This window comes from Mytilus trossulus, chromosome 7, assembly GCF_036588685.1.
Source record: "Mytilus trossulus isolate FHL-02 chromosome 7, PNRI_Mtr1.1.1.hap1, whole genome shotgun sequence".
Classification (NCBI taxonomy): Eukaryota; Metazoa; Mollusca; class Bivalvia; order Mytilida; family Mytilidae; genus Mytilus; species Mytilus trossulus.
The window spans coordinates 54,829,473-54,856,066 of NC_086379.1; the positions used below are offsets into that span (position 1 = coordinate 54,829,473).

At 31.8% G+C, this 26,594-nt stretch overlaps 2 protein-coding genes across 4 annotated transcripts; both read right to left on the reverse strand.

Annotated features, from left to right (window-relative positions):
* Positions 1-2,680: 2,680 nt before the first annotated feature.
* On the reverse strand, positions 2,681-3,718 carry LOC134726529 (mesotocin receptor-like). The gene has a single exon (XM_063590935.1). It carries the CDS (start codon positions 3,716-3,718, stop codon positions 2,681-2,683), a length of 1,038 nt encoding a protein of 345 aa, XP_063447005.1.
* A 3,373-nt stretch (positions 3,719-7,091) lies between these two features.
* Positions 7,092-26,556, reverse strand: LOC134725324 (uncharacterized). Of its 3 annotated transcripts, none has more exons than XM_063589042.1 (15): positions 26,190-26,556; positions 23,857-24,173; positions 22,668-22,822; positions 21,767-21,900; positions 21,219-21,369; positions 19,897-20,446; positions 19,178-19,412; positions 18,480-18,643; positions 17,510-17,750; positions 16,209-16,411; positions 14,819-15,722; positions 14,098-14,268; positions 11,844-11,964; positions 9,395-9,609; positions 7,092-8,128 (listed from the first exon to the last, which is right to left on the reverse strand). In XM_063589042.1, exons 1-15 carry the CDS (start codon positions 26,473-26,475, stop codon positions 7,506-7,508), a joined length of 4,470 nt encoding a protein of 1,489 aa, XP_063445112.1. In that variant the 5' UTR covers positions 26,476-26,556; the 3' UTR covers positions 7,092-7,505. The 3 variants fall into 3 exon arrangements, with proteins under 3 accessions (XP_063445112.1, XP_063445111.1, XP_063445113.1); XM_063589041.1 differs by having other exon boundaries at positions 19,169-19,412; XM_063589043.1 differs by lacking the exons at positions 22,668-22,822; positions 23,857-24,173; positions 26,190-26,556 and adding an exon at positions 22,494-22,602 and having other exon boundaries at positions 19,169-19,412.
* Between the last annotated feature and the right edge of the window lie 38 nt (positions 26,557-26,594).

The following is a 26,594-nucleotide window of genomic DNA, read 5'->3' on the forward strand; positions in this document are numbered from 1 at the left end:
TTTCGGCAAAAGGTTGTGACACAGCGATCTGTGGTATCCCGAGAGCCACGCCTATTGCATAACATATTCCAATAAAATATGCCACACTTTTCAGAGTTATCTGACGCTTTAGAGGATAGCATACTTGCCGGAATCTGTGAATGGTCAACAAAACTAGTAAATGAGAAGATGTTATAATTCCGCTATCCAAAATGCCAACAACGATTTGACAGCTGATTAATGATTGAAAATTGTAATAGTTAAACATCCTGCTTAGGTTGAATGGAATGCCAATCAAACAGAACACCAAATCTAAAACAGCGATAGTCCATATGATCTTTATGTAGACATTCTTATTATAATTTTTGTATATAACCAAAATTGAAATGTTTCCAGGGAGTCCAATTAAGAGAAGAAGAATAAGATACACAATCGGTACCACCAGTCTTTCGCGAACAATAACGTCATTGTAAAAATTTCTTGTCAAATAATCAACTATTGTATTATTCATATCCATTTTCATCAGAACTAAACAGTCCTCCCTGTACTGACACAATTCGTATACGGATCTTTAAACATCTGTTCACACATTTCACAGTATTTATAATGATTCTCTCTTTACATACGCCTACTTTTAGCTGTTACAGTTACCAAATAGAAAGTGGGAACATAAAATAAAAACAGGAAATATTGTAAATTTAAACTGTTAATCATTCACATAAACTACTTTTGTTTCTATGAATAGTCTTGACGGATGAATAAAATAACTTCTTTTACTTCAACTTATTATTTCTAAATAAATTTAACTTTTTAATTTTTCAATGTTTATGTTACATATGGACTTTTGGGTACTCATATAAAATGTCAACTATAACTATGTCTTATTACCAACGGCTTTGTAATAGTGATCTTGTTTTTCCATTTGTTACAAAATACCAGAAATGTCATGAACCTAATTTTTGACGACAACAAAATGTTTCACTACATAAGATGCAAATGAGAATAAAACAAACAAAAGAAGACTACACGCTATGAACTATCTCGCCTGCCTTTCTGATCATTTTAATTTAAAAGGTGAAGTGTTTGCTACAAACAAATAAAAAAAAAAAAAATGCACCTTATCTTTGAATATCTTAATTTTGGATGCAAAGTGTCTTCTGATTGGCTGACGTTTTTGTGTATCAGCTCATAGACATAATTTAGTCATGTGACGTAATGTCATCAACCTTTTTTTATGATTTACTCCGGTTTAAGATGTAATTTAGAATTAAGTTATAAGAAAGAAATAACTGTTATATTTTATATATTTAGGCGAAATAACATTAAACTGTGGTGCACTTTAAAATAAGTCGCTATGCGAGTTATTCAGTGTGCACCACATTTTTTATGTTATTTCTCCATCGACAAAAAAAATATTACAGTCATTCCTTATTAATGTTAATGTGGTCAAAAAAATTAAACAACTGCATTTACAAGTAGGAAGTTTAACTACTTATGTAACCGGGTTTATCACATCCTTTTCCCCGGGATATGACAGTTGTTTTCCATTCGTTTCATTGGTTAATTAAGTCTAATATTTGTAAGGACCTCTGGAATTTTGATCTTTTTGTTTGTTTTACTTTTTCTTCATATACCAACTATGGTTTACTTTTTGCTTTAAATATATGAGATACATGCAATGAGTTCCAGACCCTGTCTGATGACAAATGAAAGGAACCAATTGCTAAAATGGTTATCCTATTACTCATAATTAGTGTCAGATGACAAAAAAATATACCAATGTATCATCTCTTTGGCCTACATTTAGGCGTGACATATTAGTTATCAAATGTACCAGGATTATATTTAAATACGGCAGACGCGCGTTTTGTCTTAATAAGACTCATCAGTGACGCTCAGATCAAAATAGTTATAAAGCCAAACAAGTATAAAGTTGAAGAGCATTGATAATCCAAAATTCCTTAAAAGTTGTGCCAAATACGGCTAAGGTAATCTCTTCCTGGGATAAGAAAATCTTTAGTTTTTCGAAAAATTAAAGTTTTTTAAACAGAAAATTTATGAAAATAACCATATAATTGATATTCGTGTTAACACTGAAGTGCTGACTACTTGGTTGGTGATACCCTCGGGGACGAAACGTCCACAAGCAGTGGCATCAACCTAGTCAACCCCCCCCCCCCCCCCCCATAAACATCAAATGGTAGCTCCCTAAGCATCAACAAATAGAAAATTCAACTTCTTTGAAAAAAAAGACTCAAACATTTTTCGAGTAAAGCTTGTAGGAAATAAGACAACATTGTTACTTAAATCGTGATTTGTCTTAGGACTCTATATATCTGTTCACATTTTAGCCCCCTGTCATCTTGAAATAAGAAGGTATACATTCAGTCTGATATTTACGTTTGCAATAACATATAATGTAAAAAATTATCTTCGTGTGTTCGATCCGGCATTTAAGAGTTCTGACATTATATATAAATGTGTATGTCTTAAATGTGAATACTTGGCATAGTTTCATGTTATCATTCTTAAACTGGAAAACAGTAGAAAATCAAGTTGATATAATTTTTCAGCTCTAAAATTCGTTTTTGTTGAACTGGATAAAAGTGTCTTTATTATCATAGATAAATTATCCTTTAGTCAAAAATATGTCATAATATAAGTTATTTAAAACTTAAGATAACTCAGTTTGTTGTGTACATCAAACACTTGTAGCTGACGTTGAGGGTTTGGTTGCACTGCTATCTGTATCAGAAACTTTTTCTTTGTGCATTTTTCTGCACACTATCAAACTTTTCACTTGCTGCCGGAATCGCCTGTCAAATGTAGCGTAAATAAAAGGATTAACTACATGGTTAATCAGATAGGCCCTTTGTACAATTTTAAGCAACGAAAACGTAAATAAGTCCATTTCCTTCTCGTTCAAACCTTTGGTTGCCCATTCATTCACAAACAAAGGAAGATAGCTAAAGGCAAACACAGTGCTCACTGTAAAGGCAATTTTGGTCATTTTATGTGAATCATTTGTTGATTTCGCCGACTGTAATTGTTTTCCATGAAGTCCCTTTTTACGTTTTTTGTTTTGGATCTGGATGGTTCTGCCAATAAGAATATAAAGCACGAGCAATATAAATGCATACAGTAAAAAAATACTCGTGAGAAAGGTGTTGTAATTCTTCCAAGACTGAGGTGAATCCTTCCATCCTACAGAACAAGAATAGCCAGTCACGTTGTTGCCTAGATCTGTCGTTGCAAGCGGTTGGAAAACAGCAATCTGTGGTATTCCGAGTATTACACCTATTGCAAAACATCCGGCAATGAAATATGACACAGTTGTTAAAGTTAGCTGTCGTCCAAGAGGTAGACAGACTTGTCGGAATCTATGAACAGACAAAAGCATCAAGAGGTGTGCTGTTGTTATGATTCCAGCGTCCAGCATCCCTGCAATCACTTGACAAGCTCGTAATGACTTAAAATTGTAGTAGTTGAACATTCTACCGAGATTAAACGGAGTACCAATCATGCAGAACACCAGATCGAGAGCTCCGACGGTCCAGATGATTTTTCTGTATACATTGTTGTTGTAATTTCTGTATATGATAAGAACGAATGTGTTGCCAGGAATTCCAATAATTAGAACTATTATAAGGTATACAATAGGTGCAAGAAGTCTTTCACGGACAAGTTTTTTCGTATGATCCTCCTTTGTTAGAAAATCCATCACTGTAATGTTATCCATGTTTATTTCGCGATGTTCCCAAGTTAAATCTAAGATTTGAATAGCAATTTATTATTATATAAGCCTTGTATCTTTGATGAGTTTTTTTCATTAAGTGCGTGTCATGTGTGTACTGATACAGGGGTTAAGAGTGTACACATATTTTGGATATACTTTAAGATGGCACTTAGAAAATCGATTTAGTATCCCCTCACTTTAATCTTAGCCTTTAAAGACGGATGTTAAACTAAAAAGAAATAAAGCTTTCATGTCGACTCGGTCCCAAGTCGATACGCCCAAATCGCCAAAATTATGCAATTAAAGCCTTAATGTTGATTATGATTATTATTTAAAATTATAGAGTTATATATCAAGAACATTTGGAATGCATACTTTAGAGTAAAAATATGTTTTTTTGTTTTGTTGATACATCGTTGTCAATATAATGGAATTAACAGCGATTGTCATACAGGTGAGAGGTTAAGCTAACTTTAGAACCAGGTTCAATCCACCCTTTTCTACATAAGAGAATGCCTGTACCAAATCGGGAATATGACAGTTGTTATCCATTCGTTTTGAGAGTTTGAACTTTGATTCTGTCATTTGATTAGGGCCTTTTCTTTTTGAAATTTCCTCGAAGTTCAATATTTTTGTGATTTTTTTTTTATCTCAAACTAAGAAATAATGAAAGTTTTGTCGAAACCTTTCCACAAAATTAAATTACCTTTTGTAATTGAACATTTCTACTGTTTCCACATAAGTATTCCCCCAGTCTGCGAAAGTTACACAACTTGTGCGTGTCTCTTTCCTTGAATCAAATACTTCATTAAACTCCCGGCGTTTTTAGTGATTATTCATTATTTTATTATGGGTCTAAATCGACTTTGACCAAATCAAAATAGGGCCGGGTGGTTTGGAGCCGGAAATAAACGTACAGCACTCTTTTTGACAAGTTCTTAAACATTGCCTTGCATGTTTTGTGTAATAAATTTTGTGCATTAAAAAACCCTTAAAATATGTATGTAGATTTCTAACCGAAGAGTACAGTCAATTGTCAGACTATAGGAATATGTCTGTTTCCACCGACGACATTTCAAATCATACATCATACATACCATTACGTATTTAATGGATTTATCCGTGTTGTGTGTAAGGACAAAATATATAACATCTATGTTATGTTTTCTGTTATAAATTGACCAACACAAATAGCCAACGGTGCCCAGTCACCAACACCAACACTACCTAAAATAATTTGAGTGTTCAAAATGAAAAATCACAAAAATACCGAACTTAGAGGAAAATCCAATCGGAAAGTCTATAATCACATGGCAAAATCAAATGACAAAACACATCAAAAACATATCTTTCTGGCACTTAATTTATATGATGTATAGTTACAAAATTGTATTTATTCACAGTTTCTTTAATTCACCACTATTTAAAACATTTTATTTTCAAAATATTTTGCTTAAGGTTACATAGATAATGTCTATCATTTCTCATTTAAAATAAAGGCAATGTATTGGTATACCACTGCTCAATAGAAATAAATAGATTGAACTCAAACAAATCCTGGGCACAAACCAATACTAAAGGTAACACATTAACTATAATAGGAAACAAAAACGGAGCAACACATTTTCAACTGCCACAAAAACAAACGCCAAAAATACATAGAAACGGACTATGTGATAACAACTGGCATTGTTCTGACTTAATGCAATGATGGTGGAACTTGATTTTCTACCTATCCAAACCTACCTCTTATATGGCAATGTTAAAAATATCACTAAAAGGTCAACATTACGTGACAGGAATGAAGTACAAATAAACTCCAAAACACCCAGGACAGAGAAGTGCATAAATAGATAATATAACAGTAAATAACAACATGATAACTACATATTAATAATAGACAACTCCCATTAATTTATAACAGTACACCACAATAGAATTATGTACGGTTTCGTTTCGCCTAATGGATTTATGTCTATAGAACAGCAATATGCTATTGTTGCCTTTCTTTATCTATAGCCCTTATAGACAGATAAATTATTTAGAGCACCACCTTTGAAAAATTCGGTAGGCTGACTCTGATTAACCCAAAAGATATGAAGCACATATTTAATAACCTTACAGTAACCAATAGTCTTATGATGCTTTTATCTTCTATTACATATAGATGTAATGTGTTTGAAATGTTTCTCTAGGGCTTTGTTATACCATCATATATCCCCTTGAAAATTGGGCAGGGGTTCCCCTAACCCTGGCTGACCCATTAGGTCTTAAAAATCATTTTTTTCAAACATTTGCCTTTATTAGGTTGGCAATAATCTTCCCTTTATCATGTATTTGTATACGTTTTATCCCAATTCATACAAAGAAAATCAATATTTCTTAAAGAAATCTTTAGTTTAAAAAGTTCATGTGTAATACATTGTAGAAGCAACATTGAAATTTGACTCACTGACTCCAAATAATAGGCTACTTCCAATTCCCTATATTTTCCATTGGTACATTGGTAATGCAGACAGCATTTATGCTGGATGGCTAAAACAACAAAAAAGTTTTAAGCCTTTTAGGGAGCATAATAAAATTTTGCATTTATAAATGAACCAAGAATGAGGTGTATGGCAGACACATACACATACAATACGGCCATAAATCAAATGTATTGGCATTCTGCAAAGATAACTGAGAAACCTGCTAAAAATATCTGAGAAACTGACCTTAATAGAAAACCTAACATTGACCTTTGAACCATTAAAGTATGTCAATGTCTCGTTAAAATGGTAGGACGTGCAAATTATGAATATAGAGATAAAAATATAGTTGAACTATCAATCATAGTACTAGTGAGAATACAGATAAAGCACAATTTTTTAACTTTGTATCTTTTGAAGATTGTCTTAGTGTTTTATATGAGTTTTTTTTGTCAGATTTTTGTGAAGTGATGTTGCACTGTTTTATCCTTATTCTGACAGTTGCATGTTGCATGTTGTATACCACAATGCTTGTTTTATTTGTAATTGTATATTTTTGTATTTTAGGTAAAAAGCTCGTTAGAGCGTATGTTAAAAATGTTTGTCAATGTACAAAATCGAAATAAATTGTACCTTCTTTCTTATTTCTTAATAATTTGTTTACTGTGAGTAGGAATTGGGTGACCCAAATCTTGATGACAGAAAGACATTTGTTAAGACAACATTAAGTCGTTAATGATAATTTAAACTAGTTGACTCCCACCCTAACTATATATGAGATGAATTAAAAGTTAAAGGGTTATTTGACTCTAACAGAAGCAAAAAAACAGGCATTTGAAGCTTGACAGTAAAGGCATTCACATCCTCTTTATTGAGAATATAAACTGTATTAAGTAACTAACAGACAGTTTGAAAATGCAAAACAGATTGTTTATTTGTTTTAATTAAAGCATAATACTTTCAATATCTTCCTCCATAACATAAGCTAGCGAAAACATAACAGTGATATTTGTCAATAATTTCAAATTTCAATATCCTTGATTAATGCTAGCCTGTGCTAACATATTAATAGCTGTTAGCGCCTTAGCAGTGTTAAGTTGTTCTTCAGATGGACCACATTTTACCTCATAATGAAGTTTGATGATAAAGGTATTCCCACCCTCTTTATTGGTAATATAAATTGTATAAAGTAACCGACAAATGGTTTGAAATGCAAAACTGAGTGTATATTTTTTTAATTTAAGCTTAATACTTTCAATATTTTCTTCAATAATATAAGCTAGGGAAAACATAACAGTGGTATTTTTCAACAATTTTAAATTTCAATATCCTTGATTTATGCTAGCCTGTGCTAACATATTAATAGCTGTCAGCGCCTCAGCAGCATCAAGTTGTTCTTCAGATGAACCACATTCCACCTCATATTGAACAGCTGGCTGTCCATACACAAACATATGTGATACTTGGTTCTCATCGTCAGGATTACTGATGTAATAACTCGACTCCACTGTCATTTGATTGTCCACGGTTGTACTCGGCAAGGCTATGTGAGTTGAGTCAGACAGAGGGATAGTATATTCACCTGGTACTGTTATACTCTCTAACACTGTTTCAGAGTTTGTATATTGCACTGTATTGGGTATATGTACTTCATTCTGTGACATAGGAATTTCATATTTAACACCAGATTCTTGAATTAAGTCTATGTTACATCTACGGGGTATGTGTACTTCAGTTTGTGATATAGGAATTTCATATTTTACACCAGTTTCTTGTATTAATTCACAGATAGGTCTACGTCTATGTGAATGATCTGGTTTAACTGGTTCATGTGTCTCTAAATGTCGCTTCAGATATTCTTTCCTATAAAATCCTTTACCACATATCTCACAAATATGGGTTTTAATTTTTTCATGTTGAGATTTGTTGTGTCTGTACAAGCTCCCTGAAATATTAAGAATCATTATAATCAAATCCCATATCGAAATAAAAATTCAGTTTACTTCCTTATATTTATTTTACAAAATTTTGATTTGATCTTACCAACTGATAATTTTCTTTCTCAGCATAGTAGAGTGATATGAAAAACAAAACTAGATACTAAGGGCACATGTGTCAAAGTCAATGTCAAAATCAACATCGACATAGGCAAAATAGCGATAAACAGATTATCATTGGTCATCTCAACTCTATTGCTTCTCTCACTTTCGCCGTAATGAAAATCAATCAGTTCAGATTATCAACAAAAATCTATAAATGACACTTTTTGTTAATGACGTCATATGCAGGTATGTATTGTAGATGAAATATATATTCATATTTTTATCAACTTATTGTTTGTAAAATGTACAAACAGTTTATCAATCAATTATCAATTTCAAATAATTACATATATACTAAATTTATCTACAGTGGATACATTAATATTTGTAGTGAACTAATTTTCCAGGATTTCTTTGGGATAAACTTGTAACTAACCATTGGCAAAACCACAAAATCAAGTTTTCATGTAAATACAAATTTTCCTCAGTCCAGGAAAAAAAGATGAATTCCCAGTATTTCTATATTTGGTGTTAAAAAAAATGCCTACATATTTAATTAGATTATAAAATATCAACAAAACTTCTTTTGATACATCATAATAAAGGAAAAGTATAAACTGACCACCATAAACTTTAGATTTGTTTTCCAGGGAAAAAAGACAATGAAGGATTGTTTACTTTCATAGGCAACAAGGTTGTTTTTTTTGGTCCCTGAAACACAAAGGATCAAAACATAAACAACCAGCTGTCTAAAAACATTACTAATTCTCAGCCTTCATGTAATCAAAGAAACTTTCTGTAAAGCAGATACAAAAAATAAATGACCGTTTTGTTCTGCTAACCATACCCATATCGTAGTTAAATTTATAATGTGGAGCAGGATCTGCATATCCTTCTGGAGCACCTGAGATCACCACCAGTTTTTGGTGGGGTTTGTGTTGCTTTGTCTTTAGTTTTCTATGTTGTGTCTTGGATACTTTTATTTTTCTGTTTGTCTTTTTTCTTTTTTAACAAAGGCGTGGTCAGTTTATTTTCAATCCTTGAGTTTGACTATCCCTCTGATATTTTTCGTCCCTCTTTTATAAAAATTTAATTCATGACATGCATGAATTAATGGAATGATCAGAATAAAACTTAAAAATCTGATGCCTTATTAATTCGTTACTTACTTCTCGTAGTAAAATCTTTGTCACATTCATCACATCGGAATATTTCTGGTGTATAAGGATGTTTACATAGCATGTGTTTCTCATATCTATTTTTAGTTCTGAAAACACGACTACACAGCTCACACTTCACCATAATATTTCCACCTTTCTCATGTATGTTGATGTGTGATTTTAGACTGATACTAGTACTAAATCCTTTACCACATAAATAACACCTACAGAAAATTAAAGTCAACTAAAATTACTTTCAATGAACATGGTTATAACCAAGTCAAGAACTGTTTCTTGTACAAGTGCAAAATGTCTAAAAAAAAATATTGTTTCTTGTATTGGATATTTTAAAATGCTAATTGTATTTTTTTTATACACTGTTGGCATGGAAGACAACTCAGATTCCAAATAAAAATCAAATCAAATAAAAATAAAATGGTCTACAAATGAAGAAAACATGATATGGAATACCTTTTATCACTGAGAATAAGAGAGTGAGTTAATGTGTCTCCAGAAATATTTTTCAGAGCCCTCATTTAAACATAAAAATCATTGAAGATGTGATTAACTGTAAATTGGTCTATTGCACAGTCAAGATGGAGGTTTGAAGGGCAAAACAAATCTGCAAGGCTTTACTTTCATAGTTTTACTTGCTACTATTTCTGATGTTTAAATTAAGCAAGAGAATATATTTTGCCAGCATTGCAAACCTACTGAAAATATACTAGAGAAAATTATCACTTCAGAATATAACGCAAGACAATATGATGTCAGCTTTCTTTGAAAAACATGGCAAAAATAACTGTTTAGGTGAAAACCTGGGGGATTTTTTTCAAAGAAAGATGTAACAACCAGATTAGGAAGGATGTCTTAAGTATAACTTATTTATGTCAAGTTGATCTATTTTTATAACAGAGGAAAGACAAATGATAATTATGTCTTCCTTTATACTTCACTGACTTTTTTACACTAGAAAGTTATGTTCAGCAAAAAAAGTATTTTCAGAAGAAAAAGGCATTTTTTTTTCCTAATAGTTTTCTCTTCTCAAGTTATGTAAACTTTCCTTTTTTTGGTAAAAAAATAACTCATTAGAACAGAGAGATGACGTTGCAGTTCAATATAAGCTACTGTGTCAAGTTTTAGAGGGCATAAACTTCAACATATGAAGCATAGTAAGCTTTGTAAATTTTTCTACTGTTTTGCATATTAAAATACATATATTTGCTATCAATGCAATAAACAGAAAAAAATAATATAAGGGAGGATGCCTCAAGTATAATTTTTTTACGTCTAATTAATCTATTTTTGTATTTAAGGAAGACAAATGATGACTGCATCTTCCTATATACCTCACCAACTTCTTTTTCGTAGAAAGTCATGTTCAGTGGGGAAAATTTTCAGAAAAAAAGCCCCCTCATTTTCATAATTTGTAAATTGTTAGTTACATGTATTTAAAAAAAAAACTTATATAGGAAAAATAGGTAGGAAAACTAACAATTCTAGTCAAATAAGATTGTAGTCAAAAGCACCTGCCATATGCTGGCCTTGAACTGGCAACCTCAGTGTTGACAAGCTAGTAATACAGTAGTTAGACTACTTAGACCACTGTCTTGGTATAATGTATGAAGATTGTTTTTTACAATTTTAATGAAGAAATCAACAATGTTTGTATTCAAATTAGATAATAAAATCTAGAATGGAAGTGGGGAAATATGTCAAAGCGACAACAACTAGACCAAAGATCAGATAACAGTGGAAGGCCACCAATGGGTCTTCAATGCAGGGAGAAATTCCTGCACCTGGAGGTGGTCCTCAGCTGGCCCTCAATTAAATTGTTTACTAGTTCAATGAAAATGGACGTCACAATAAACTTCAAAACATATAAATGAATTAAAATTAAAAAAACATACAAGACAAACGAAGGCCAAAGGCTCCTGAATTTGGACAGGCCCAAAAAAGCAGCTGGGTTTAAAATGTTTTGTGAGATCTCAAACCTCCCCCTTTACCTCTAGTGAATGTTGAAAAAAAAAGCAATAAACACGGTTAAACTCAGATTAATAGCAGTCCAAGTCGTATGTCAGAATAGGTAACAAAAGAAACTAAGAAAAATGACAATGATATAAAAAGTAACAAAGGACTACTAGCAGTTACTGACATGCCAGCTCAATACCTCAATTAAACTGATTGAAAGATTATGTTTCATCACATGAAAATTAAAACAATCCCATATTAGGGGTTTAGTATCATACCATCATAAAATATATGAGAAGAACATAACCCATATCATGCCAACAACTGGTTTTAGAAAAAATGTGTTTATTTCCCATGGAAATATACGACAAAAAATTGAAATCAAACACAATTTCTCATAAAATAAAACTTCTTGAGATTCCCTTTACTGGTGAAAAAGTAAAATTGACAATAATGAAGTAGAAGTTCTACAAAGTTAATGACTTACAGGAATTGTTGACCTCCTGTATGTCTCATCATGTGGATTTTCTTTGTCTTTAAAGTTGTGAACCTTTTATCACAATGTTCACATTCAAAAGGTTTAATCCCTGTGTGTTCATATACATGTGCTGCAATGAAAACATATAGCTTTTAAAGTTTAACGTGAAATTCTCATTTGAAATTAAATTATTGACAAAGAAATAACTTAAACTGCCCTAATCACAAATTAAAACAAGTAACTTAGAAAAGGTTTCAGTAAAAAAGAGTATAATTTAGGAAACAGGCCAAATAAAATTCATAAAATGATAAATGCCCATGTTTATACAACTGTTTACCAATTACTAGTGACTTAGAATAAGTAGTTCCCTTTTAACTGTCAACCAGATGCTCCGCAGGGCGTAGCTTTATACGACCGCAGAGGTTGAACCCTGAACAGTTGGGGCAAGTATGGACACAACATTCAAGCTGGATTCAGCTCTAAATTTGGATTGTGATTAAATAGTTGACACAGCATAGGTTTCTGACACAGAATGAATGTATTAAAATGAACTTAAAATTTTTGTTTTCTCTTAGAGCAATTCACTATGCTGTTGAATATTAATCCTCTCAAAAAAATGTTTGAAGAAATTTTCTTTTTATTTATGAAATTTCAAATGAGAAAAATTGAACCCAATTTTTTAATCACATCCCCCTTTCCCTTATTCCAAAACTAATTTCAATTAAAATATTCTAATGGAGTTTGCAACAATTACTACTCATTTAAATACATCATAAAATATTAAGATGTAAAAAAACTGCTGAATGGTAAAGATTATTTAAATTTATCAGTTGGTAGTAAAAAGTGAATATACATTGTATATTGTATATAACAAAGATTTAAGTTGATTCTGGACAAAGAAAGATAACTCCAATTAAAAAAAATTCTTGCAGATATTTCTTGCTTACTTTACTGGACAAAGAAAGATAACTCTTAATTAAAAAAAAAATTTGCTATTTCACAATATTGTGAAATTAGATATTTCTTTCCATTGAACAATACTGTGCAATTGAAAAGACTTGCTATTGCACAATACTTAATATAATAATTTTAGATCCTGATTTGGACCAACTTGAAAACTGGGCCCATAATCAAAAATCTAAGTACATGTTTAGATTCAGCATATCAAAGAGGCCCAAGAATTTGATTTTTGTTAAAATCAAACTTAGTTTAATTTTGGACCCTTTGCACTTTAATTTAGACCAATTTTAAAACTGGACCAAAAATTAAGAATCTACATACACAATTAGATTTGGCATATCAAAGAACCCCAATTATTCAATTTTTGATGAAATCAAACAATGTTTAATTTTGGACCTCGATTTGGGCCAACTTGAAAACTGGGCCAATAATCAAAAATCTAAGTACATTTTTATATTCAGCATATCAAAGAACCCCAAGGTTTTAATTTTTGTTAAAATCAAACTAAGTTTAATTTTGGACCCTTTGGACCTTAATGTAGACCAATTTGAAAACGGGACCAAAAATTAAGAATCTACATACACAGTTAGATTCGGCATATTAAAGAACCCCAATTATTCAATTTTGATGAAATCAAACAAAGTTTAATTTTGGACCCTTTGGGCCCCTTTTTCCTTAACTGTTGGGACCAAAACTCCCAAAATCAATACCAACCTTCCTTTTGTAGTCATAAACATTGTGTTTAAATTTCATTGATTTCTATTTACGTAAACTAAAGTTATTGTGCGAAAACCAAGAATAATGCTTATTTGGGCCCTTTTTTGGCCCCTAATTCCTAAACTGTTGAAACCAAAACTCCCAAAATCAATCCCAACCTTTCTTTTGTGGTCATAAACCTTGTGTCAAAATTTCATAGATTTCTATTAACTTAAACTAAAGTTATAGTGCGAAAACCAAGAAAATGCTTATTTGGGCCCTTTTTGGCCCCTAATTCCTAAAATATTGGGACCAAAACTCCCAAAATCAATACCAGCCTTCCTTTTATGGTCATAAACCTTGTGTTAAAATTTCATAGATTTCTATTCACTTTTACTAAAGTTAGAGTGCGAAAACTAAAAGTATTCGGACGACGACGACGACGACGACGCCAACGTGATAGCAATATACGACGAAAAAATTTTCAAAATTTGCGGTCGTATAAAAATACATACTAACATTTAAACTACCGACCCAGTATGCCAATTGTGGCTCCCCTATATTAAACCCAACCACAAACTTATACAAATGTATATTGATTACTTACTTCTGTATCTTATGATTCCTCTAATACACTTCCCACATTCTTTACATCGAAATCTAGTTGTAGTATCATATTTCTTCTTAATGGGATCAAAATCAGGGTCTTTGCTACCAACTATTGCACTGGTGTCTTGTTTAGATTGGACTACTTTTGGTTTCCAGTCTGAATCATTTTCTGTATTTCAATTTCAAAAGATTTTGTTATAACACTATCTTACATCACCAAACCATCAAAAAGATGGAACTTCAAAGGCATATATATATCATACAAATAAGCAAGGGTAGAAATGATGCAAAGAGAAAACAATAAAAACTAAGTTATTATCTCCCTTTGTGTAATTTTTGGCAAAAGGCATGTATTAAAATTTCTTTCTTACATGATTTATTTAAACTTCTGAAATTAGATTGATTTACAATTGTTTTTTTAATCTGAATACCTCAGTACTTACTATTTTTTCATGAAAATTGTTGCATTAGAATTGTTCAAAAAAATATTTTCGGTGGCAGACCGGGTCTTTCAATTATTTGTTTTCATAAATCTATATTGATGTACAGTTGAATGGCTCATAAAAAGTTTACACTGTGATAACCAATATTTTCAAAAATAAATTTCTTAAAACTTCAAATGTAAACCAAATTATATCATTGTGAAAAATGACAAGCATGCAATATTCTCTGAGAAATCAATTCACTTTTTCTGACAACCCTGAGAGATCATAACCAACCTCCTGTGGCAGTCATTTCTTCATTCTCTGATTCCGTTTCTTCGTCATACATTTCCCCTTCCTCCTCATCATGCTCATCAGAAGGCATTATAGACCTGATGGCCGACAGTGTAACCTCATCAGAAACACTTCTTAGATACTCTGTCTGTGTCGGTCTACTCTCTACCATTTTGTTTTCCACGGCTGTATCATGCTTCCCATGCTTATCTATATGTATTACTCCTGATCCTTGTAAGTTATTATCAGATGAACAAAGAAGTAGAGCTTCTTCTAGAGGAATCATCCCAGAAACTGTAGTATCAACCACCCTTGATGAAGTATACCGATGTTCTTGTTTAATGACATCTTCCTGGCTACCATCAGCAGTCTCCAAAGTCATGTTAACCACTGATTCTTCATTTTCCATTTCTTGACAAGAACTAGCTATATGACTGTTTGTCTTCTCATGGAGGACTGTCTGTTTATTAATATTCTGCTCATTTTCAATTTGTTGTTTGCTATAATAAATTATTTGCTCAATATCATCTACATGCTGTTCAATAACGTCATTAGAATCACATACTACAGTCTGTTCTTCTTGAGAGGAAGATGGCTTGTTTCTGCTAATCTCATCCAGTTCACTTACTTCTTTGTCTTTCTTTATAATTGTATGTGTTACAGATCCTAGTTCTGTGTCAGTGTCTGTATTTTCACACACTCCAGAGTTTTCATTGTCTATCTCATTCTCTTGTTCATGATGGAGTTGTTCATTTTCTGTAATTTCTACGAACTCACTAGAACCTTCTGTGGGATCATTGTCTGTTCTGAAACTATCTTGAGCTGTGTCGTCTAAAATATTCTGGTATTTATATAATGCAGTTGATTTATGCTGCTTAGTTTTTTGTGTCATCTTTGGGTCATCTTGCTGAAATGGAATAATAATAATTTAAATGAATATTATTCTTAAATTATCTGTTAAGGTGCATGTATCACTTTCAATAATTGACACTTTTAAAATATTTAATTTTACTATGGATAGTAGTTTTGACATAAACTTCATACAAAAATATGGATAGTTTGTAATAAACTTGTGCTTTACACATACCCCAAAAATCAACAAAATTGGTATCTCATGTGTAATAATCAATACAGAAATGACATAATAACAAACTTTTGCAGTCCTTTAAGCATTTTTTAAAGAAGAAAAAAATTATGATCAATTTTCTATGAAATTTTCAAATCTGTCTTGTTATCCTACACATCATCTCCCTTGTTAAAAAGGTGTGCTCTGTCTTAGTTCTATTATAATGAAAATGCTTGAAATATTTGCCACCTGACATTAAATCAACCAACAAACAATCTATTATAATGATTTGATGATTACGATGAGAATACATTCCAACAAACATACCATAACTCTAATCTTCTTGAACAATGAAACTCTTTGTAGAAGATCAAACTTTTTAAATGCAGCATTTCTTTTGATGTTAGCTGGTTTAGGATGTTGGCAGCATGAGTGAACAAAATCTTCACAGTTTTCCTTCATACCATTCCATATATATCCTTCACTTAGCATCTGTAATGTGTCAGGTTGGTTTAAATGGTTTCCATTTACTAAAAAAAATCATAATAATTATACATTTTATATTGTATATAATGGATAGCCGCCTCAACTTAAGAACAAACATTCTTTGCTGATGCTATACATTTGTACTATTAGTACCTGTAGTGGAAATATATTTATCTTACCTCCTATACTTTTATAGGGATATGATTGGTTGAAGGACTACATGTGGTGACTATGTATATTTGATATAGGGTGTCCCAAAAAATACATGGTTAGTTACCATATAGGGTTAGCTACCATATGGGGTTAGTAAGGAGTTACTTCCCTTTCAAAACAAAAAAGATGGCATGTCAGTTTATAAAAACAACACAGTGTTGAGCAAAAAATCTGAAAGGATTCAACAGACGAAGAAATTGATGATGAAAAGTTGAAATAACTTCATAAAACATTATTAAAGCTAACAAGTTGTTATTGTTGGCATAATAGGGTTACTTCCCTTTAAAAAACAAAACAAAAATAGCAATCTGAAAAGATTCAAAAGACGAAGTAATTAAAATACATGTAACAAACAATTGAAATTAATTCATAAAACAAATTTTAAGCTAAAAAGTTGATTTTGTTGGCATTTGTTTTCTGTATAGACAAATTAAAGAAGGATCTTAATACTAAGTTTAGTGTTTTTTTCAAGTCAAGTCAAAATATCACATGTGAAGATATTCAGTAAGATATTTCATTACACAGTGTGCTAGTGACCTAATATGATATATATGGGGTCAGTAAATTCCATATGGAGATTTGATCTTTGCTCTCACCCCATATGGAATTTACTGACCCCATGTATATTGTAATAGGTCACTAACACACCATGTAACTAATAGTATCTGGAGTACATGATAATATAAATAATCTTAAAGTTGTTTTCTTTGAAATTTCTTTCCTGCATTAAAATATTTGCTACTTTTTTTCTGACCAAAGGCTGAATTCTTTCCATTTATTCAAAACTTTCATGAAATGCTTCAACATTTTACAACTAATGCATTTACACCAAACTTTCGTAGAGCATTTTCATTTAGTTTAACAACTTTAATTTTCAATTCGAAATAACTCTTTGTATGGCCTTGAAAGTTACTACTTATATAACTAACCTGCAATGATATGAGCATTCCTAATGGCATTTTTCTTGGCTCTTGCTGCTATCTCTAAACACACATTAAATTCTCTATCTGGTCTCTTGTAGTCTAACTGGCCATTGTTAATAACAAACCAGTTACCCAGTAATGTTATCAATTTAGCTTTGTTTGGTTGAACTGACTGTAAAATCTTTCCTTTCTGTAAATACTTAACCAACAAACTGTAATTTTCTTCAGCAAGCTTGGCTCTCTCCTCCTTTAGAAAAAAATAAATTAATAAATGTAAAATATGTTCAATGGAAATACTATATTATTATTGTCAAAATAACACAACAAAACACCAATAAATGAACTTTTTTCGCTAAAAAACCCTAAGATTTTGAGGTAATGATTTCTGTAAAAAATAAAAGGTTTAATATTATCTTTAACGCTGTTACAAATGCTCTGTAAATCATGCATTTCGATCTTAATATTCTGCAAAGCATGAAAAAGCCCCCAAAAGCAGAAATTGCAATTACCTTGTGCAACAGATAATGTTATTTTTTCAAAGTTTTATTATAAAGAAGATACACTTGAATGATTTATACAGCCAAAACAATTATATTGGCCCCCTATACATTTTTTATCAATAAAAAATAAACTTTATCTTAATGCAATTGTTTTCTCAGTTTACATGTCAAATTGTTCCTAAGTAGCTAAGGATGTTTTGCATTAACTGTTACCTTGTAAAATTAACAACTGTAAATCAGAAATTCAATGTGTGCATATTTGCATATCACCGGTACCGTGATCACTGCTTAACTTGTAAAAAGGCAAGCTATAATAAACATGATAAATATGATTGCAAAACTGATGTGAATGCAAGTTTTTTATATTGCGAACCTGATACATGTACTGTCACATTTTTTGCATTAATAAAAACATCACAATAATTTCTGAATATCTAGTATTTAAGAACTCTAAGAGATTCAGAAAAAGTTCTCACATCAGTAACATCATAAAAATACTCGCAAAGGCTCTCATTGTTAACACTTTTGGTCTGGTTACAAGTAACACAAGTCCTAACATAAGCTTCACAGTCTACAGCCATACTCTTCCAGTGGAACTTGTTCAGTCTCTCATACATCTGTCTAAATCCTAAATGTCTTCCTGTAATAAAATACAGTGTTCAAAATACAATGTAATTTAATACTGAGGAATTATAATTATTTGTTGAATACCATTTTTCATGGATTTTGTGGGCACAGATAAAACAAAAAATTACACTTGTTTTTGTAAAAAAATGTCTTTTGATTGAGTTAAGGCATTTCAATTGGGTGAAGGTTTGCCCCTAATAAAACATTTAAACCCTCTGCATTACTAGTAGTTTGCACCTGTTTTAAGTCCGGAAACTGATGGTCAGTGGTTTTTGCTTGTTGGTGTGGTTGATAAGTGTTTCTGATTTCTTGTTTTTCATGAAGATTAGACCGTTAGTTTTCCTCTTTGCATGGTTTTACACTAGTTGTAATTCAGGCCCTTGATAGGTTACTGTTCAGTGTGAGCCAAGGCTCTGTGTTGAAGACAGTACTTTGACCTATGATGGTTTACTTTTATAAATTGTTATTTGGATGGAGAGTTGTCACATTGGCACTCATACCTAATCTTCCTATATCTATGAACTTAAATTTTTCTTACCTTCATGGCCTTTGTTATCAATATGGTAATTTTCCATTATATAATATCTTTCATCAAATCTGAGAGGTATAATCCTGCTTGTAGTCTTCCATTTGTGGTACAGCATATCACCTTCTAAGTAATGGCTCTCCGACATCTTTCTTATATTCCTTTTCATGTGATCATTGACAACACCTACTCCGTATCGTTTATGTTTTAGATACAATATCACATCGTCATAATATGCATCAACTTCTCCTGATACCTAAAATAAAGTTTAAGTTTTCAATAATCTGACCTCTTATGTATGATAGTTAAAGAGACTCAATTTTTATACTGATTAAAAGTAATTTTATTGAAGACATTTGTTATTGCATACATGTGTTGCAGTTTACTTTTTTTTTTTTAATTTCTTACATTTTTACATTACTTCATTTCTTTTACCAAATTATTACTGTTTTTAAAAAAAATGAGTTATTATCAAAGTAAACATACATGTCGAAAGTAGCATGTATCACTAATCATTTTAAAACTGAAGTCTCTTCAGAAAATGGCAAACAGTTAAAACATATCAACATGCTATTCCATTCCTCAGTAAATGTATTTTAAACTATCCAAATAATTACTAATTAATATTTTACTTTCAATTTTACTTTAATTAAAATGAATAAATAATGTCAAAGAAACCACTTGTAATGTACTTTCAATTGCACTCTGTTATGAGAGAGAATATTTGAAACATTTAATACCATTAATTTATCAGGATTGCTATTTTCCTCCACCTTTAGAAGTTTGTCATAGCTCTGTATTTCCTCTATGCTAAGATCATCACTATTATTACTACTGTTATCCATACTAGTTCTGTGAGTTTTTGACCATCTTTTCTTTCTAAGGGGAGGAATCACTGAACTTTCCTTTTCCTCTTTAATTTCTCCTTTCGGTTTGACATTACTGTTGTCAGTGTTTATATCATCTTCATCAGACATCCCAGGTGTATCTATGCCTTCATGACTTATCTCAGCTGAAGTTGATGGAGACACTTCTTGACTACTTAAATTACTAGATAAAGGCTTTGGTTTAACAGAACCTGATGGAACCTTTTTTTGAGGCATATTAATAAGTGGGCCTTTAAACACATCAGAATCCTGAGAAACAATATCATCGCCACAATATCCTTTGTATACAGTCATTAATGAACTTAAGGTTTGTAACTTTTTTTCAATGGGAATATATCCATCACTTGTTTGAAGATATTCCACTGTCGGTTGATGTGTCAGTAGTGATGGAAGATTCAATTCTCTACAAAATCAGTAGATTATTATTCCTTTCAATAATAATTAACCATGTTCTAATGAAATTATTATTAATCTAGTGAAATCAATTCAATGTAATGTTTTTTGTCACTTATAATTTGAAAGGAATGATTGTTGGTGTTTTACAGCAACTTCGTCACTATTGGCTATAATGTGGCACAGTGGCAGCCAGTTTATATATTAGTGACGGAAGCTGGTGTTCCCCTTGAGATTATAATTAAGACCTTTAATAGACATACAAACTGTTAATTCTAATCAATTTAAAGAGCTGAACACAACTGTCACAAGCAAGTATTGAACTCACAACATCTGTGTTGAAATATTAGTGATAACTGTACATATACTAATTAGAACACATGACAACAGAGGCCTCTGACTACCAATTTAATTTTTAATAATAGACTAAAATAAAAAGACGTTTATCAGATTTAACAAAAAAACTGTTCCAGTCAGTTAATAGCAAAACTTGCATAAAAGAGTGTTTACAAATATAAATTATGTTAACAATATAACATGATAACAATTAAGGGTCCACAAGGGGCATACAGAGAATACATGTATAAGGAAAAAGAACATTGATTAGTATAGATACATAGAATTTATATACAAAATCACATATGTGATCATGAAATGTAACTAAGTTACATTAACGATATATTGCTTCATATAAAATATCGACAGATGTCCCTAAAGTAACAATACAGCTAGCCACTAAGCATACTACTGTTGTCCAAATTATTAATGTAATATCTTCGTACCTGCCGTAAGTTAGATAAGCTGGAGAGTATTCAGAATGTCTTCCACGAGATATTCTGTGTGGCAGTAGAGCAAAGGGCAGACAATTTGTCCAGTCAGAATTATTGGCAACAAACTGATTCATTGTTTCTTCTATTTCATACCATGCTTCAACTGAAAATAAGACATTTATTGTGAAAAGATAAACATCTTTAAATTAAAAAATTGATTCGTTTTATAAAATCAAAAACTAGAACTTATTTTAAAGTTCTTTAGAGTGTTAGAGAAATATAGATTCTTGTTTATCGACATTACAAAAAGTACATATTTAGTACCAGTATTATGACATCTGCTTCAAACTAACATTCTCCCCTACCCCTATGCTTATACAGTGTCTGTTTACTTGTAGATATGTCTATGAATAAGATGTATGTTGCCAGTCCAAACTTTTCTACAACTATTATTCTTCAGATCCCTGCTTTATCTTAATAGAGACCTACATACCAGATATTTGAATTCTTATTTCTTATATTCAACCTATCCCACTGAGACAACATCACTATTGTAATACCTGTTTGTGGAGTCGTACTGTGCAGTATCTTAATATCAATGTCAGAAGCTAAAAGAATATCTGTCCTAGGTAACATATATACATTTGTATCTGTTTGACCAGCTCCCATTAACAACTTGTTCATCACTCCAAATCTGTTCATAAATAAAATGATACGTTTTTAATTTTCTTTGAATTGTTTTACATTTTTTCATATCAGGGACTTTAAAGGCTGCCTATAGGGTATGGTTATGGGAGCTGCTTAAGTATAATCAGCGTAAAGAATAATGTTTTGCCTTTTTTAGCCCCCTATATCATATCTTTATTAATGGTAGCCATATTTATTGTCTAGGAGTCATCTAATGCAATATTAATATTCAATACTTTAAAGGTAGTTGCAGTGGGAAATGTTCTTAAAACTTTAGAATAGATTGAAAATATAAAGTTGTCAAACATGCAAATAATGATAGGCCACTAGTTCGCCCATCCAGCCAATCTCAAAAATAATTTCCTTTTCTTCTTATTACTTCTAATCCATGAATAGATTATCTTAGCTGTATTTGACAAAATATCTTTTTGAATTTTGGGTCCTAAATGCTCTTCAACCTCATAATCTATTTGGCCTTTTAATTTTTTTTTAATCAAGTGTTACTGATTCACATGAGTCTTGTATAGACGATTTGCGTGTGTGGTGTACAAAATTTTAATCTTGGTATCTATGATGAGTTTATTTGTTTAAGTCTCTTACCTACAAATGAGATTGATGAGAACATGTGTTACAACAGTGGATGACATGGTTTACACTATGATGAGTATATTTATCTAAACCTCTTACCTACAAATGAGATTGATGAGAACATGTGTTACAACAGTGGATGACATGGTTTACACTATGAAGAGTTTATTTATCGAAGCCTCTTACCTACAAATGAGATTGATGAGAACATGTGTTACAACAGTGGATGACATGGTTTCCACAATAGCTGCTTCTGGCCATAAGGAAAAAACATCCATGAATACCATAACATGCTTCTTTCTTCCATTACAAAGATATGGTCCTAACATCTTTACTTCAACCTGTTCAATGAAATAATAAAAATTGTGGAATAAATGATTTTATGGATTTTTTATTCTGTTTTCAATAGAAAAAAAAATACCACGTAAAAAAAACCTTAACAAATGTGAAATCTTGTATGATCACTTCTAATTAAATTACAAGAGCTTTAATGTGACTGGATGTTCACTTTTTCTACCTGGTATATGTATTTCTATCAAATTTCCAACAGCTTTCCAACAACTTCAACATACTTTGATTTCATTAAATTTTCATGTTCTTTTTCTGGCTTAATATCTAATGTCATGTATTGTCATAAGGGTGGATATTCATCTACTTGTAGAAAATCATTTTTTTTTCTTAAACTACAATTTAATCTTAAACAGGATTATACACAGTCACCTACAATACCTTGCTACATGTATATGTTTCAAAAAGTTATTCGTGTTATTGTTTGATCATTTTTGGTTTGATTTTTAAAAAAGTGGTAACAAAAGAAACCCAATTGTTACAGGTTGGTTATAATTTTGTTGTCAAGTATTGTTTTCTGATGAAAATAACCACAGGTATTAGTTTTTGTCCTGAAATGTGCTATATATTTCAACCAACATGGCCAAATTAAATTGCAAAAATTGTTTATCTTGCTCACATCATGATGATGAAAATACACAATTAGCTGAAATTAGTTTTAAGCCAAAGAAAATACTCTAGACAATTCTATGTCTTTCAACAAATGATTTGTTAAAATCCACAGATTTTGTTTTATTTTAGATGGTACCTAACACTACAGGGAGATAACTTTGTAAAATCAGCTTAATGTTTTAATGACGTTGTATTGCTAATGAAATATCAAGCTTTTCAGTTATCAAAATTGGTGCAAGTCAAACTGCTATTTATTGAACCATTTTTTTTCCGATAATGTGTGGTTCAAATTTTTTGAATTTTTCATATTTTAGTCAAAGTCAAGGTCTTGTAAAAATTTTATGTAAAGTAAACGAGCCAAACTAATTTTAGTGAAAGTGTTAGGTAACTAAGAAATTAGTTTTCATTTACGTACAATATCCCAGAAATGCTGAGACTGTAACTGTAATAACTGCTGTTCAGATGATGTCCATATATCACTCAATGATACACCAGATAAATCTTCTGTTTCCATTACTTCTTCATAATCCTGATCATCCTCAATCTTTACAGCAACATATCCCTCTGTTTGTATGGTATCTTCCATGAGTTTCTTCTTTGTAACTTGTGCCTCTACCTTTTGGTGGCATTCTTTGCATGCTCTGAGGAATTCTCGAATCTTGATACATATTCCCTGCCAGTAATATTTTTCTGTTATCAGGGTGAGTAATTTCTCACGTCCAATGTGAACACCTGAAAAAGGAAACAAATCATTCTTGTTACAATTTATTTATGTTGGTTAAATGTATGTTTTTTATTTTACATCTAATTCGTGTCATTGGCAAAAGAAAGTAAAGTTCCTTCAATATGTCTTAACCTTTTCCAGTTGAATAGGCATGTATTTCAGAATAAATTTTGTGGTGTAGGCACAGCCATATTTTTCAAATCTTTCTAGTGAACCAGACCTTCGTTGAGTCACTTAAGTTGAGCTTACCCTAGAAGGTTAAGTGGAATAGGTCCATATTTGTACTTGTTTTAACTTATATGTCTTTATTTAATAAACAGCTGTGCCATGAGCGTATGATATGCAGGCAAACTTGTTCCTTCTTTTCGAATGATCTGTCAAAAGATGTGTTCTTTCTGTGTGATGTCATCAGGCATGGTCGCCTTTTTCCATGTAGTCACAATCAAAATTTCAGAGGACAGCAAGAAAATTCGACGTCATAATCGGATTTTAACACATGAAGTACTGAGATCAAACGGACCACACTTTGATTATTTTTTTTTATACAATGGGTGCAGAAAGGAATAAATTGATAAACAGATGAAGAATTAGAGCAATACATGTATATACATGTATACAGTATTCATAGTTTTGAAATTAAACAAATTTTTGTCTTATTGTTTTAAATTTTGTAAAATTTGCAAAGAAAGATTGATTGATGGTTGCTTAACGTCCAGTGGCAAATATTTCATGCATATTCAGGACGAGAACAAGTTCATAATAAATACAATAGGTAGGTCTTGTCACAATTGAGGACATCTGAGATGATGGTTGGGGAAATTTGAACTGCCACTGGAAAATGAGGGTATATTGGATAGGGACAGAAATTTTGCCTTGCAACAGGCCACCCACGGAACGCTCAAACAGTTGTTGCAAGGGTTCTTAACGTGCAAAGAGCGTGGCACTCTCTATACTAGAGGCACCAGATTCAATGTCCCTATTCTGACCGGACCTGACTGTGAATTTGATACATCCCACACAGCCAAACGGACGCCCCACTTCGACAAGCTTTTTACTGCCAGTTGGGAGAAGACCAAGTGACCATATTTCTATTCCCCAGTCCCCCTTGAGGGCAAAGAAAGAAAAAAAGATATGAAAATAGCACAATATAAAGAATTTAAGCATTCACAGTCATTTATATAAATCACCAATAAATTCATTTTCAGAGATAACAATATGGACCATAAGGGACTGGATCAACCATTTAGCTTCAAAGGGGCAGGTGGTATGTTTTTTTTTTTGTTTGAGTCAGATTTTTTTTCCACATTGAAGCATTTTAACGCTATCTATAAAGATTATTTTGTAAAAACTAAACTCAACTTTGGCAAATGTTTGCAATTGGGATTCTGAATATTTGTTTAAGAAAAAAAACATGTACCATACCCCCCTTCAGCCTTTTGGAGATCAATGATTGTTCTGTCAACTTTTTCCATATGAAGTTATTACTTTATTTAAGACAAAAATATACATGAAATATTTGCCACTGGACGTTAATCAAACAAACAATCAATCAATACATGTATATGTAGGACAATGGCATTTATGTCCCCGGATTAATTTATAGAAGCGCCTTCCTCATATATAAGGTTTGAACTCACAGGCACTTGTTTCTGTCAATATGGGGTTTACTATCAATACCAGTATAAAAAAAAAACACATTGTCCCTCTAAGAAGTTGCGCCGACGCAAATGGGGATGTTCATCGTGGTGTCGCACGTTAGACGCGGACAGGCTACCGCGGGTCTCTCGACCATCGAGGCCGTCTAACTATACCCTCGGTAAAAAAAAAATGTGTTTTTTTTATACTGGTATTGATAGTAAACCCCATATTGACAGAAACAAGTGCCTGTGTTTGAACTATAATGATGCTAAATTTTAATTGAGAATGAACACTGACTGTAAAAGGCATTCATAGTCCTATCCTCCTTAGTCTTAGGCTCTTGTAGCAAATAACAAAAAACAGACACCCCAAAATACTTCAATTACCTTTCGAATTTATATGAAATTCGTCAAAAGCTCTTTTCTGATCTTCAGTTTTATAGATAACTTCCTTTGTGTGTTGTGTATTTTCTTCGTCTGGATATGTGTATGTAAAATAAAGTTTATCCCCACTAGGAAGCTGTTCCAGGCGGAACGACTTTGCACGCTTCCGGATATTTCGCTTTTCTCGATCAGAGTTAACTTCTGGGGGATATGCTTCATACTTTAAATAATGAATTAAATTATCATAATTCAAACTGCTCTTAGCAGCTCTTCTTTTCTTCGGGGGCATTGGTATAAGAAGTGGTATTTATCGTTCACTTTTCATTCTGGACACACCGCCATTTGCAATTCTCAATCCTGGTGCAATGGTAAATTTTCAAACAAACAAAAAATTATTTTGTTACAAAA

Excerpts from the sequence above, each read along its gene's own strand:
- LOC134726529 (XM_063590935.1), bottom strand. The coding sequence starts at position 3,718 with ATGGATAACATTACAGTGATGGATTTTCTAACAAAGGAGGATCATACG.
- LOC134725324 (XM_063589041.1), bottom strand. The coding sequence starts at position 26,475 with ATGCCCCCGAAGAAAAGAAGAGCTGCTAAGAGCAGTTTGAATTATGAT. Across the intron at positions 11,965-14,097 it reads AGGAATCATAAGATACAGAA|CACATGTATATGAACACACA; the intron begins GTAAGTAATCAA and ends TTTTCATTGCAG. Across the intron at positions 8,129-9,394 it reads CAAAGATTTTACTACGAGAA|GGAGCTTGTACAGACACAAC; the intron begins GTAAGTAACGAA and ends TTAATATTTCAG.